This window comes from Rhamphochromis sp. 'chilingali' (genome assembly GCF_963969265.1).
Source record: "Rhamphochromis sp. 'chilingali' genome assembly, chromosome: 20".
Lineage (NCBI taxonomy): Eukaryota > Metazoa > Chordata > Actinopteri > Cichliformes > Cichlidae > Rhamphochromis > Rhamphochromis sp. 'chilingali'.
In genome coordinates this window covers 4,273,528-4,286,632 of record NC_137947.1, presented here as the reverse complement: position 1 = coordinate 4,286,632, position 13,105 = coordinate 4,273,528, and the positions used below count along the sequence as shown (strand labels likewise).

The 13,105-nt window shown below is 39.9% G+C and overlaps 1 protein-coding gene across 2 annotated transcripts in view; it reads left to right on the top strand.

Moving 5' to 3' along the window:
* Positions 1-13,105, top strand: part of rims1a (regulating synaptic membrane exocytosis 1a) — a 123,940-nt gene that overhangs the window by 23,348 nt on the left and 87,487 nt on the right. For both annotated transcript variants that reach the window (XM_080869341.1, XM_080869340.1), the window contains exon 3: positions 11,710-11,920. In XM_080869341.1, the coding sequence (XP_080725467.1) occupies positions 11,710-11,920 (211 nt within the window). The remainder of the gene's footprint in view (positions 1-11,709; positions 11,921-13,105) is intronic.

Sequence of the window (13,105 nt, the reverse complement as noted above, 5' to 3'; positions counted from 1 at the left end):
TAACACGTTGTGTGCTCCCAGCTTGTAGTAAAGAGCACTTTGAGTGCTCTGAGTAGAAAAGTGCTATATACATACCAGTTCATTTACACTGTAGGGAATGTAGCTGCCATCAGTGAGTGCTGTTGCCATGGCATGTGGTTTTGTTTAGGTCCAGGAAGCAAGATTTTTGCACCATATCATTGCATTATAATGAGATGATCAATGTTAACTGTGTCACTCATCAGTAACATTAAAATTGTATTCTTCAAATGATTATATGTTTATGCTAAAACCATGAATTGCTTGACGTACAGCTCAAATTTTATTGTATTTAGTTATAGTTGGTGTGTTCTGCTAACATAGCTGGTATTCCCATTAGGGCACCTTTAATGAAGCTAGCCTTAGCACCATATTAAACATCAAGTACAAACAAACACATTGACTTTGGATGAAAGTCTGCAATCTTCAAAATTCTGACACTGAACTCAATTACATGATGGGCTATATTCTTACTGTAAGTCTTCTTCTTGTTTGCAGAGACACAGCTCAACTAATCCATGATGACAAGGCAGGGAAAGTAAAACGAAATACAAAACACAAGAGACAAGAGACTATCAAAATAAAACAGGAAATCCAAAACATGAGAATTCTTAAATCAGAGATGACAACATGACAAAGGAAAAATGGAAGAGGAAGGATGAACTGAAATAAGAAATTGAATCTAAACTATAACCATTAACAAAACCTAGATAACTAAACTAGAATTAAGATGACCTGAGAATATAAACATAAAGAAACCAACCAGGAACTATCTGCTGAAAATAAGATTGCAAAACTCAAGATGTCCATCCGTCCATCCATCCATCCATTGGATTTCCTCCAGGTTCTTATTTGGTTTCATGTCACAGGGGCAGCAGTCTAAGCAGAGATAACCAGACCTCCCTCTTCTTAGCCACCTCCTTCAGCTCATTGGAGGTGTTTGGCGTGGCCCAAGCCAGCATTATATTAATATTTTAAAACATTGCAGCTGAAATAAAAGCATTGAGCACTGTGGGACATAATAAACTGTTAATATCTACAGGAGAATTTTAAATGCTGATTAAAAATTAAAATGGTGTTATAGCAAAACAGGTGGTTGAACTTCATACATTCATTTAACCCACTGTTTTTCTAGATGCTAATTTGAAAATGCTGGTGGAGCCTACATCTGTTCGATTTGGCTGTGGCAGAAGTTGACATCCCCTCTCCATCATCAAGGCTTTCTTTGCCTTGTATTGTATTATTAAAAGTTATTAAAAACTTCTCACTTTGCTCTAAGTTCTCTAAATCATGGTCAGTAAGAGTAAACATATATCTTATGACAATGAAAGACAGAAGTTAATTTACTAGCTAATGGTAGTAAAAGGTGGAGAAACTGATCTCAGAGCAGTGATAACAGAGCCAGCGGTACCTTCATAGCACAGTGGTTTCTAGCAATCTCCCATGAAAGAATATAGATTTGTCCACATTGTGCATGTGCATATAACCAGAAGAAAGTTGCTGGCCTCATAGTAGAGCTGGGCGATATGAGATTTTTTCATATCACGATATGTTTTTTTCATTTCAGGCGATAACGATATCTATCACGATATAAGCCAAATAACTATATATGTAAGATTTAAATGTGCCGTTGCTCACAAGTAAAATGTGAAATAATCAGCAGCTTGTTTTGATTGAAATATTTATTTCCCATAATAAGTTCAACAGGGGAGATGTACTTAAGGAACATGAGACTTTTTCAGATAAATAAAGGCAAATATTGCAAACTACACAAAAGGCAGCCGCTAAAGCGTTTAAGTTTCAAAATAAAACAAACAAAACAGACTACTAAATTGTTAATTCCACTTAGAAATTATTAATTCTAAAAATAAATCTTAGTAAATTGACTAACTTTTGTCAATATCAAATAAACTGAGAACTAAAAGGAAATTCTCAATCTCTCCTTGTTGTATAGCTGAGCTTTTCAAACAGTTTTAACAGTTACTTTAGTCTGACAAAAGCCGAATGACGAATTAGCGCTTCCAGTCAGAGACTGAGCATGCACCGGTTTATTGTATTTCCAGGCTTGCTTTCGACACAATTTACAGTGCGCGCTACTCTGTTTGACTTGAAATAGCCGAAATACCTTCACACTACGGAACTTCTATGGCTCTTCTGTTCGACAATCTCTCCGGCGTTGGAACCATCATCTGTTTTCTCTTCGGTAACCTTCGGTTACGCTCTTGGTTGATTTTTCTCTAGTCGGCACACTCATTTCCTCCAATACCCGGGTGGCACAGCGGCTGGCTGCTTCCCAAAACAAATACACATGTGCGGCCTGGCACTTGTGCTGTACGTAACAAGTCACGTGACGTGACGCTGCAGCTGTGATTGGTTCGGCTCTGCACTACTTAATTTGGATTGGCTGTTCTTTTTTTTTTTTTTAAGAGGACAAGAGCGGTGAGGCCTATCACAATAGTTTAATTTTTCTATTGAGAAAAAGTTATTTCGCAATACATATGTTATCGTTCTATCGCCCAGCTCTACCTCATAGGTTGAGAAGCTCAGTCCATTGTTAGTGAGACACAAACATACCCATAAAACTGAGCGATGCTATGGATTTCAGTAGAATCAAATATCGACATAACGATATATAAACGTCTATCGTTTCATTTTACGCTATTGTTTGTTTTGTGGTGTCGCAAAATAAACTGTTTACGGCAATATTTTTTCATCATTTTGATGGTCACTGAAGTGGCTATATTAATTTCTTAAAGTTCTCTCTTTCTCTTATATTTAATATAACCACACTACAGACGGACAAGCACCTGTTTTTATGCGTTGTCGTTAGCAACAATGACGGTAAAACCATCGCGTGTCCGCTTGTTTATTTTCCATATAAACCTTTCACAATAAAGGTCAAGATCCTGTTGAGACTTTTCAAAATAAACTGAATCACGTGAAAGAGTATGCATGCTGTAACACTAGGTGAGAAACTCCAAACTGTACTTTATTTTGACTCATTCCCACATATACCATCCTGCCTCTGTAAATGGGCGACTACTAAATGTGTATTTATCCACAGAAGAAAATAGTCCCACACCACGTCGTGCTGCATCTCCATCTGCTCATGTTGGAGATGTGTTTTACAGGAAAGATAAAACTCAGGCACAGGCTAAAATGCACTGGAGGTTTTCTGTATTACTTTCAATGAATTATTCTGACATTTTGTCATTAGATATTATCCCTGCAGAGTCAACACACACACACAGGTACGACTTAGTCTCTCATGTTTGTCTGGTTCCGTGGACATGGGCGCAAGAGTGTATTAAGGTGGCAAATCTGTCTGATACCAGGGGGCTTCTGCATCTTTTGTTCCGGAAGTTACCTGCATGTTATTATTATTTAACTCCTTGGGGCTGTACATACATATATATATATATATTCTCTCCCAGACATGGTGTATTGTATTATAAGGAGGGCCTGGCTTTGGTTAGTGTTCGCTCTTTATAATAGAATTTTCATCTGTTTGGAAAAAGCCTTACATCATTTAAATATGAAACATTTCTGAAAATGTTCCTATTTAGCATTATGCTTTAAGAAAGAAAAAAACACACACACACACACACACACACACACACACACACACACACACACACACACACACACACACACACACACACACACACAAACTACCCTCAATCCTAACCCTAGAAAGGTCACTGGCAGATGTTAAGAGGTTAAACAAAATAATGCAGGTTTGGGATTGTTCTTCTTTGGGTACAAGTGAAACACCCCAAAACAGGATTTTTCCATCTCAGTACCTGACTAAATGAGGAGTCCTTTTTTTGTAGTCTGTATCTGGTATGTGTATGCGATCCAAATCATTTCAGATTCTCACGGACAAAACTTTGGTTTCCCTTCATGCAAAGAGTCAGAGAGCAGAGCTTGTTAGTACTGCTCAGCTTAATTATGAGACACTTTATGTTAATGCTGTTTTCTGCTTTGAATCATGGATCCTTTGTTTAAAATATTTATATATGCGCCCACCACCCACACACACACACACACACACACACACACACACACACACACACACACACACACACACACACAGTTTATTGTTTTAGTTGTTCAGCAGTGAGCTCCATCGAATGTTGTGATGGGAAAGTGAGGCAAGTTTGTTAGAAGCATGTGTGTGTTTGCAGAAGAAAGTGAAGAAATTACTCTCACTTTGCTTTAACCTTGTGTCTCACTACATTTGAATATGGATATTTTTCTTAATGAGCTTGCCATCCGTGTTTCCGTCGCTCTGTACGTTTCCCTCTGATCTTTTCGTTCACTGCCTCTCTTTCCCTCCCTCCACTCTCTGTCCTCTCACTCTCTTGCTCTCATTAAATCTACTACCATCCATGTCTGCATTTTCCAGGGCTGTTATTTGACGGAGATGGGTTTTTTTCTCACCTGTGACAGAGGATTTAATAACTTGATTTTCTAGATTTGTAGCAAAAACACACAGAAACAAGAGCACATTACTGTTCCTGCTGCCTAGTTTCTGTTGATATTAGATGAGACATCAACCGTGTTATGTGTATTGACATTGCATAGTTTGACCACCAGAGGGCAGTCTACAGTTTTTACATAACACGTGACAGCTAGCTAATCTGAGTAGAGTCTGGCTCATGGTGACTGTGGATGAATTTGGATGAATTAAATGAATTAAAATCTTTTCCTTTTCTTGCTTGCGCAAAATTCCTCTAGTGGCTGTTTGGGGACTTTGGGGGAACTTTGAGAACCCTTGCTCTATGGGCTTACGCAAGCTGGGATGTCATGTGATCAAAATCCTTTGACCCATAACTGTAAATCACAGATAAAAAAAAAACATTTCAGGTTGGCTGTGGCCTTTGTGTATATACTGTATGTTCCTACTCCACGTGTTTTCTCAATGTTCTCTGGGTGATCTTGTCGTCCCTTCCTGCTCCCATATCAGCTGGGCTGAGCTCCATCCCCCCTGTGATCCTCTTCAGCAGCCATTCCCAAAGCCAAGAGTCCCGCGGCCACCTAAAAAAACAGAAAATCCCATTCGGCCCAGCCAATCTGAAATCTTCACTTTACTCAAAGTATAAGAGAAAGTGATGAATTTTCTTGAAATTTTTATTTAAGAAATGCAAACAACACAGGCTGTTAACTATAAATTGCTACTCTGTTGCTACCACCTACCACTGGCACACAAACTTTAATACAAGAGCAGTAGATTTAGGTCAGAGTAATGAGTAACATTAGAAACTAACCACCTCCTATCACCAGTTTTCATCTATTTTTTATACAAATACATTTATATAAATATGTAACCTTACATACTTAATTTCAAAGTTACTGTAGCCCACCAACAGTTCCTTCACGGCCCACCAGGGGGCATCGACCCACACTTTGGAAATGACTACTTTCAGAATAGAAGGCAAATAGCAGCATGGATGTAGGCTTGGATTTAGCATTTGGGATGAAAAAAACAATTTAAATACTGTTTTATACATTCTGCTGAAGTTTTATGCACCAGTTTAGACCCAACCTGTTTTTCTCTCAAGGAAAACATAATGTTTGGTACCAGCTGACAATTCAACATGACACAGTGAGGCTCTCTGTATCTCTGTCTTTACAATAACTACTCTTATCTTTTCTAAATCAAATCTAGCTGGATGTGTAGCTGTGGATCATATATTTGGTAACTGAACGGAAAAAAAAAATCACATTTTGTAAATATATCCAACCGTACGACTGGCCCCAAATGGGTGAGTTCACAGTGGCTACTTCCATCTTTTAAATACAGCCTGTGAGATGGAAATAATAGAAAAATAACAGACAAAGGTAAAATGTGTCAAAATGTGTGGAAAGGTAGAAGTTAAATGTTTGGGGGCAAAAATGAAAGAACTCACTGAACCCCCAACAAAGAATGATCTTGAGGATGGAGGAAAATGAGATGTAATAAGGATGAGCAAATGCCCCGATCACCTTCTGTGCATTTAATACTCGGAATACTTACTTCCAGCCAACATGGATTTATTAGACCTAATACCAATAGAAGCTATTTTGGACTGCAGCCATGCGTCATCAACAGTAACACCTCTGAAATAACAAATAAGATGCTGATAATCGTCATAAAAAGCTAAACGTAAATCCCTCTCGTGCTGAACCTGAACAGCAACATCTTATTCAGTTCGGGTTGAAGGCTTCCCCACGGACAACTGGTGTCATATTGATCAGATCGACAATACGCATAACCAACCACGCAGGCTCCATAAATCAAGTCCGTACTGGATACTGGTCTAAATCTATTAGCAGCTGACAGGAGCCGTGGGTTAGGACGGGCTCAGTGAGAGCCACGGATCAGGAAGTAAATCCTGCAGCGCTGCAGCAGCAGGTGACCTCTCTGTGCCCTTTGGCTGTTACTCCCAGGAAGTGTGTGTGTGTGTGTTTGAGCAGGTGCTAACATTTACAGAGGTAAAGCTTGTATTTCACCTACTGGGCCCTGACATCTCTGAAGGCTGTATTTAGAGGCAACGGTTTGTCTTGTTGCACCCAAAGGAGCAATGGCCAAATCTCAAGCAAACAACTAGTTGGTGGACTTTGATTACTCGGGCCTCAGCTGCTGGAACTTGTAGTTTTTTTTACCGCCTGAGCCGATGGGGGAGCATCCTGCACCGCTGAGCCCCGGTCTGTAAGTAGTGCTGCAGAAAATCGTGTTCTGTTGCGTTTAGCAGCTACAGTCGATGTTGTTCCTAAAGCATCTGAGGTAACGTTGCGCCAGGATGGAGAAGTTATGTTGTGACTGTTCACATGGGAACAGTCACACAGTACAAGTATCTTGTCTTCTGTTATCTGCTGATACAGATATCAGATGGGAGCAGGCCTGTCTGACAGACAGTGCTGTAACAGGGTTGGTGCTGTTATACGTAACCAGAACTGCCCAAAGTGTGATGGAGAGATAAGAATACATTTAAACTGAGAGCAATAAATCTAAAAACAATAACGGAGCATTAATATCTGGAGTGTCCTGTGTGTGATCCATTCCTCCGCCACAACCTCATCTCTGTATGCACTTTTGCTACCAGGCTGCCACAAAGGCATGGATTTCTGTTCGATGATTGTGATAAGGAGCAGTTTGTCTTTATGACAGTGCGATTAAACAGTTGGTGTTTCTTATATACTCCACTTCCCTGCTTCTCTTTTGTCCCTCCATTCTTTCACTTTTTCACTTTTCACTTTTCATCTCTTCATTTCCTCTTCCATCTTCCTCTGCTTTGCCTCTTCTTCTTCTTCCCTTTCACTTTCTCCTCTTCGCATTTCTTTTCCCCACTTCTGTTCTTCAGTCTCTCTTAGTTCTCCTCCCCCCACCATTCCACCTTGTTTCCTTTCCTCATTTCCCCTCCCTTTCTCCTGTCTTTTTAATCTTCATGTCCCCTTTTCCTTCTTTTGATTTCTTCATAGATCCTCTCTGTCTCTGTGACTTGTTGGTTTGTTTTCCTCTCCTCCCCTTTTTTCTTTTCTTGCCACCTCTTCTTTCGTTTCATCCTCATCTCTCCTCCCCTCGCTTTCCGCCCTCACTTCACCTCTTTGTTTTTCCCTTTCTTTCTCCCTACTGTATGTCCTCTCCTGTCGTCTTTCTTCTCATCCATCCTCCTTCCTTTCTTCTAATTTTACTACAACTTAATTTTTTGGGTCTTTTCTCCTTTTTCCCGGTTATTCCCCTTTTCTTCTATTCTTCTAATTATCTACTTTCTCTTCCTGTAAGGTCTCTTCCCACCTCTTCTTTGACGACTTGCTCCTTTCCTCTTTCTTTTCCCTCTCTAACACATCATAAATATTAATGTCACACCATCCCTAAGCTCACTGCCGTATTATTTCATTACTAGCAAAAAGCTGCTCTATGAGCACTTTTTTGCCAGGCCTGTGGCATTTAAGGGACACAGCACATGCACCGATTTCTTTGGTCAATAATTTAAGATTCCAGTTGTAAAACCTTAAATTGTACCCTACTCAGTTCACATCTAAATTTATCTGCAGGCTGATCATTAAACCACAGATTGTTGCATTTATAGTAATTTGCTTATATTTTAAATAAATATCTCTGTATAAATCTCTATATCTCTATTTTGTTTTCATGTCATTTAGCAGTACTTGTCACAGGGTTCACTCAGTCCTGATGGTCATCAAAAAATGTCTTGAGCTTTACCTCAATGAACTATTAAGCTGCTCTATATGTCCGTGATATTAAAGGACTTTATGTCTCATTCTTCATTCCATATTTAGCAGTGAGTTGAAAGAAATTCCCTCGCAGATACACATGTATGTGAGACTTCAGTATGGTTTGTCCACCCGTCGCTTGGCAAATTCAGTATCATGAGACCAAGACGAGGAAATGCTCAACCTGCTTCCTGTGGTGAAACAGTGAATGGACTAACAGTCAACCCGCTTTCATCTGCAGGTCATCACATACTGACGTTTGGTCAGGAGCACATGTGTGGATGTGCGGATTCACATTATGACCCGCTGGATGTTTTCTTCTGAAACATGCAGGGCAGGCAGAATTTTATAGGAGTTCTTTAATGTCTGAAATGGAAGGCGTGAAGTTTTTGGCAAAAGATGGTGTTGTCATGATGAGTCTAACCATGATCGCCAAAGAAACCTTCTGCAGATAGACAACATGTGCCATATTTGAACCTAAACTTTTTCATTTTAGTTTTTTTATTTAACGTCAAGTCAAAACAGAAAAAACTGGTCCCAGTCTGCCTTGAGGTGACTGTTGTTGTGATTTGGCGCTATATAAATAAAATTGAATTGAATTGAATAGATAGCACTGAAACACCTGCCTTCTGCCTGCCTCCCAACGTGCACTTTTTAAAGGTTTTTGTTCATAAACACATTGGTACAGGGGGGTATTGTGTGTTAAAAGATGACGAGAAGGGGCTCTGGACCATGGTTGTCCTACTTTTGTCTCCTTGTCTGTAAGTTTGCATTTGTTGCTGTTTTTTATATCGCGTGCTCTTCCAGGCTTTTAAAATTAAATCACAGTGTCTTTATATTATGATTGTAATAATAATAATAATAATGGATTGGATTTATATAGCGCTTTTCAAGGCACCCAAAGCGCTTTTACAATGCCACTATTCATTCACTCTCGCATTCACACACTGGTGGAGGCAGCTACAGTTGTAGCCACAGCTGCCCTGGGGCAGACTGACAGAAGCGAGGCTGCCATTTCGCGCCATCGGCCCCTCTGGCCAACACCAGTTGGCCAGAGGGGCCAACTGGTGTTGCGTGCTCTTCCAGGCTTTTAAAATTAAATCACAGTGTCTTTATATTATGATTGTAGTCATTTAACTCAATGTAGTTTTTAATTATGTGTAATTTGGCTGGTCTTCTTCAGCTCTAATAAATGCCTGTAGCCTAGTACATGTTATCCCATATGGAAAAGATGTATATAAGTCTTATAAAGTTTGTATCTGTCTTGTGTGAAACTTGTATGAAAAGCATACAAGAGTGAAAACAGATATAAGATCCCTAGAAAAATTATATGAATGAAACTTGTATGTTTTGGATACTTACTAAAACAATATACGAAAGTGGCCACTTTCATGAGTAAGTCATATAAGCCTTCACTATATGAAGTAGGCCATCTTATGCAAGCCTTTTATAAGTTTTTACTATTTCTTTTCCATATGGGAATGCCGAGTAGTGTTTGGAAGTGAAACATAAAGAAGTACATCCTCTGTCCTCACCTTATTCATCAGAACTTCTTCTCCTCTTTGGTCTGTTTCCCCTCTATTTGCTCTCTCCTCAATCTCCACAGTGTGAAATCCAATTAATCAGCATACTGTAATGCCTTTGATAAAACCAATACTCTTCCCCTCTCTTTCTCATATCGATTCGAAGAGTTTCTTGTGTTGGCAAAGCAGCCTGAAACAAAAGCACACACACAAAAAGAGTTGACTGCACCAAAACACAGAGAGTGTGGAGAGTGGCTGATATCGACTGAACTTAATGCAACAACTGTCTCCTTCATACTGTGGTTTCAGTTCATTTCTCCTCCCCTTTCTTTATTATTTATCCAGTAAAACAATCATTCTTTTGTAATTTCTTATTGTATCTTTCTGTCCTTTAACTTTTTGCGTTTGCAGTGATCCACAGTGTGTGGAATTACTGTGGAAGGCTTAAACCTAGTGGATCAAAGCAGTAGTATTCTGTGGATTTATGATTTTTCCATAACATTTGTTTTTGTTTTTGTTTTGTTTTTTTTACAGATGCAGCAGGATCTTTATTTCATTCTGTTTTTTTGCCACATTAAACATTACAGCGATCAGACATAACATTATGACCACTGACATGGGAAGTGAATAACACTGATTATGTCTTCATCATGCCACCTGTTAGTGGGTGGGATATATCAGGGATCAAGTGAGTATTTTATCCTCAAAGTTGATGTTAGAAGCAGGGAAAATGGGAAAGTGTGAGATTTTGAGTGAGTTTAACAAGGTTCAAACTGTGATGGCCAGATGACTGGGCCAGCTTTGGGCATCTCCAAATCTCCAGCTCTTGTGGGATGTTCCCAGTCTGCAGTGGTCAGAACAGGGGTGAACCATTAACAGGGTCATGAAAGCCAAGGCTCACTGATGCACATGGGGAGTGAAGGCCGGCTGTGAGGTCCGCTCCAACAGACGAGCTACTGTAGCTCAAATTATAGAAAAAGTTACGGCTGGTTCTGGTAGAAAGGTGTCAGAATACACAGAACATCACAGTTTGTTGTGCATGGGGCAGCAGAGTTGCAGACCAGTCAGGGTGGCCATGCTGACCCCTGTCCAAAAGCAATAACAATGTGCACATGAGACCTGGACAACAGAGCAATGGAAGAAAGTGATCAATCATTTTTTTTTTCTTCACATGGATGGCTGGGTGCATTTGTGTCCCTGACCTGGGGAACACCTGGCAGCAGGATGCTCTTCTGCATGAGGACTAAACCAGCAGAGGCAGTGTTATACTTTGAGTATTAGCCAGTTAGATTAACCAGCCTCAAGTGGTTGTTAGAGAAACTACAGTTTAAGGCAGTGGTGTTGCTGCAAAGCAGTTCTTTTTTACTTAGGTTTATAAAACAAATCTTCTTGGTTAAGTTTATGAAAAGCTAACGGTTTAGGTTAAAATATGCATGCTGGACTCTTTCTTGGTTTTTAATGTGGGTAGAACCGCAAACTTGTACTTTACCTCCCAGTCCACAGAGTGGGATGAGTGCACATTTAATAAATTAACCTTCATAATGACGCTGTGGATGCTAGCATTAAAAAAAGTTATACTCTTGTTCTAATTAGTAAATTGTAGCATTGGTGACACATAAATCCACAGCTCAAACCATTGCTGTGTTTAGCATTACAGAGACGCGCATTGTTGCTGAGGATGGTGAAATAGAAAGTAAAACATGTCCTCACAAACTAAAACGGTAAAGAGCTCGATTACGACACAGTAAGGAGTAAAATACGCTTGGACTGAAGTGAAAAAAACACCAGTGAAATTCAAGAGAGCTTGGGTGACATTTGACACATCCTTTCCTTCAAGTGTATTAGCACATTTCGTTTTTGAAATGTATCCTGAGATGGTAACTTATAACGTGGCCTCCTTTCAAAAATGCAGAAGTCTTCATGCTTCTGTTTGATTTTATTTTTGCAGAGGTATCCAGCAGCAGTTATCCAGCTACAGAGAGACTGTGATCCGACAGGCCACGGCAGCGGCAGGCTCGGCCGTTCACCGCGACGACGCGCCGACCTGTGGCATCTGCCACAAGACCAAGTTCGCAGATGGCTGTGGGAACCCGTGCTCGTACTGCCAGACCAAGTTCTGCGCTCGCTGTGGGGGGCGTGTGTCCCTGCGATCCAACACGGTGAGGGAAGGCTACACTTTCTCAGCACAAAAACACATATTTTTATCCTTGTGAAGTAGCACACAGCAATATAGCAAATATTAAACCTGCCCTCACAAAAGTGTGATGCAGTATCCTCCACACGTTTCAGTGTGAAGGGCAAAAAGAATAGAGGACAAAAGATAATACTTTGATCGTTATTAAAGGTTGAATTGAAACTCATTCTCCTAAACAGCAATATGCATCAGTTCCCGGACAGAGCTGCAGCTGTCTGGAAGAAATACAGCACTGTCACATTTGAAGAGTTTGGATATTAAAAAGTATCACAAGTATAATATCGAGTGATGTACACGCTCTTTAATTTGTATATCTTCAATATGCATTCTTTTCTGTATTGTAAAAAAGAACATGATCACAATCCTACAACCCAAACTGCTTTATACGTTAGTAAAATGAACAGTATACAGATACAATAATACAGAATTAAATAGGTTAATGTAAAAAACACAGTAATGTATATTAGGGCTGCCACGATTAGTCGACTAGTCACGATTACGTCGACTATCAAAATCGTCGACGACTGATTTAATAGTCGACGCGTCGTTTGAAGCTTTGTAAGATCCCAAAAGACGCAGGAATAAGTAGCAGGATTTAAGAGTGTAATAACGGACTGAAACAGAAGATGGCAGCACTGCATGTACAAGGATGCCAGCTGCCCTTAAACCCCGAAGAAGAAGAAGCTGTGTCCCAGAATTCATAGCGCCCGGCTCAGTTTCCAACAATGGCGGCAGCTAGTTAGTTTTAATATTACTCTTATTATTCTTTCTGGGTCACAAAATAAACGTTTAACATATTTTCAGGCGAGAATGTAGCTGTGGAAACCTCAAATATCGGCTCAGTTTATCAAGACACCACATATTTTCAAAAGCGCTCCGACGTTTTCGGAGACGTCTGTTACCCGCTAGCTCGATAGCTAACTGGGGGCAAGGCTAACTAGAGCCGTGAGAACACCGGACTCCCGGCCGTCACGTAGATAACTTTAAAATCTTATTGTTTGGCTTTTTTTTTTAGTATTTTATTTGTTCCTGAGTAAATCGGTTTGGCTGAGATTAAAGTTATAGTTTTTACACAGCTGAATAAACGTCAAACAGACAGCTGATTATCAGAAGTGTGAGATGCTCCAGAATTTACTCCGGTGTCCTGTTA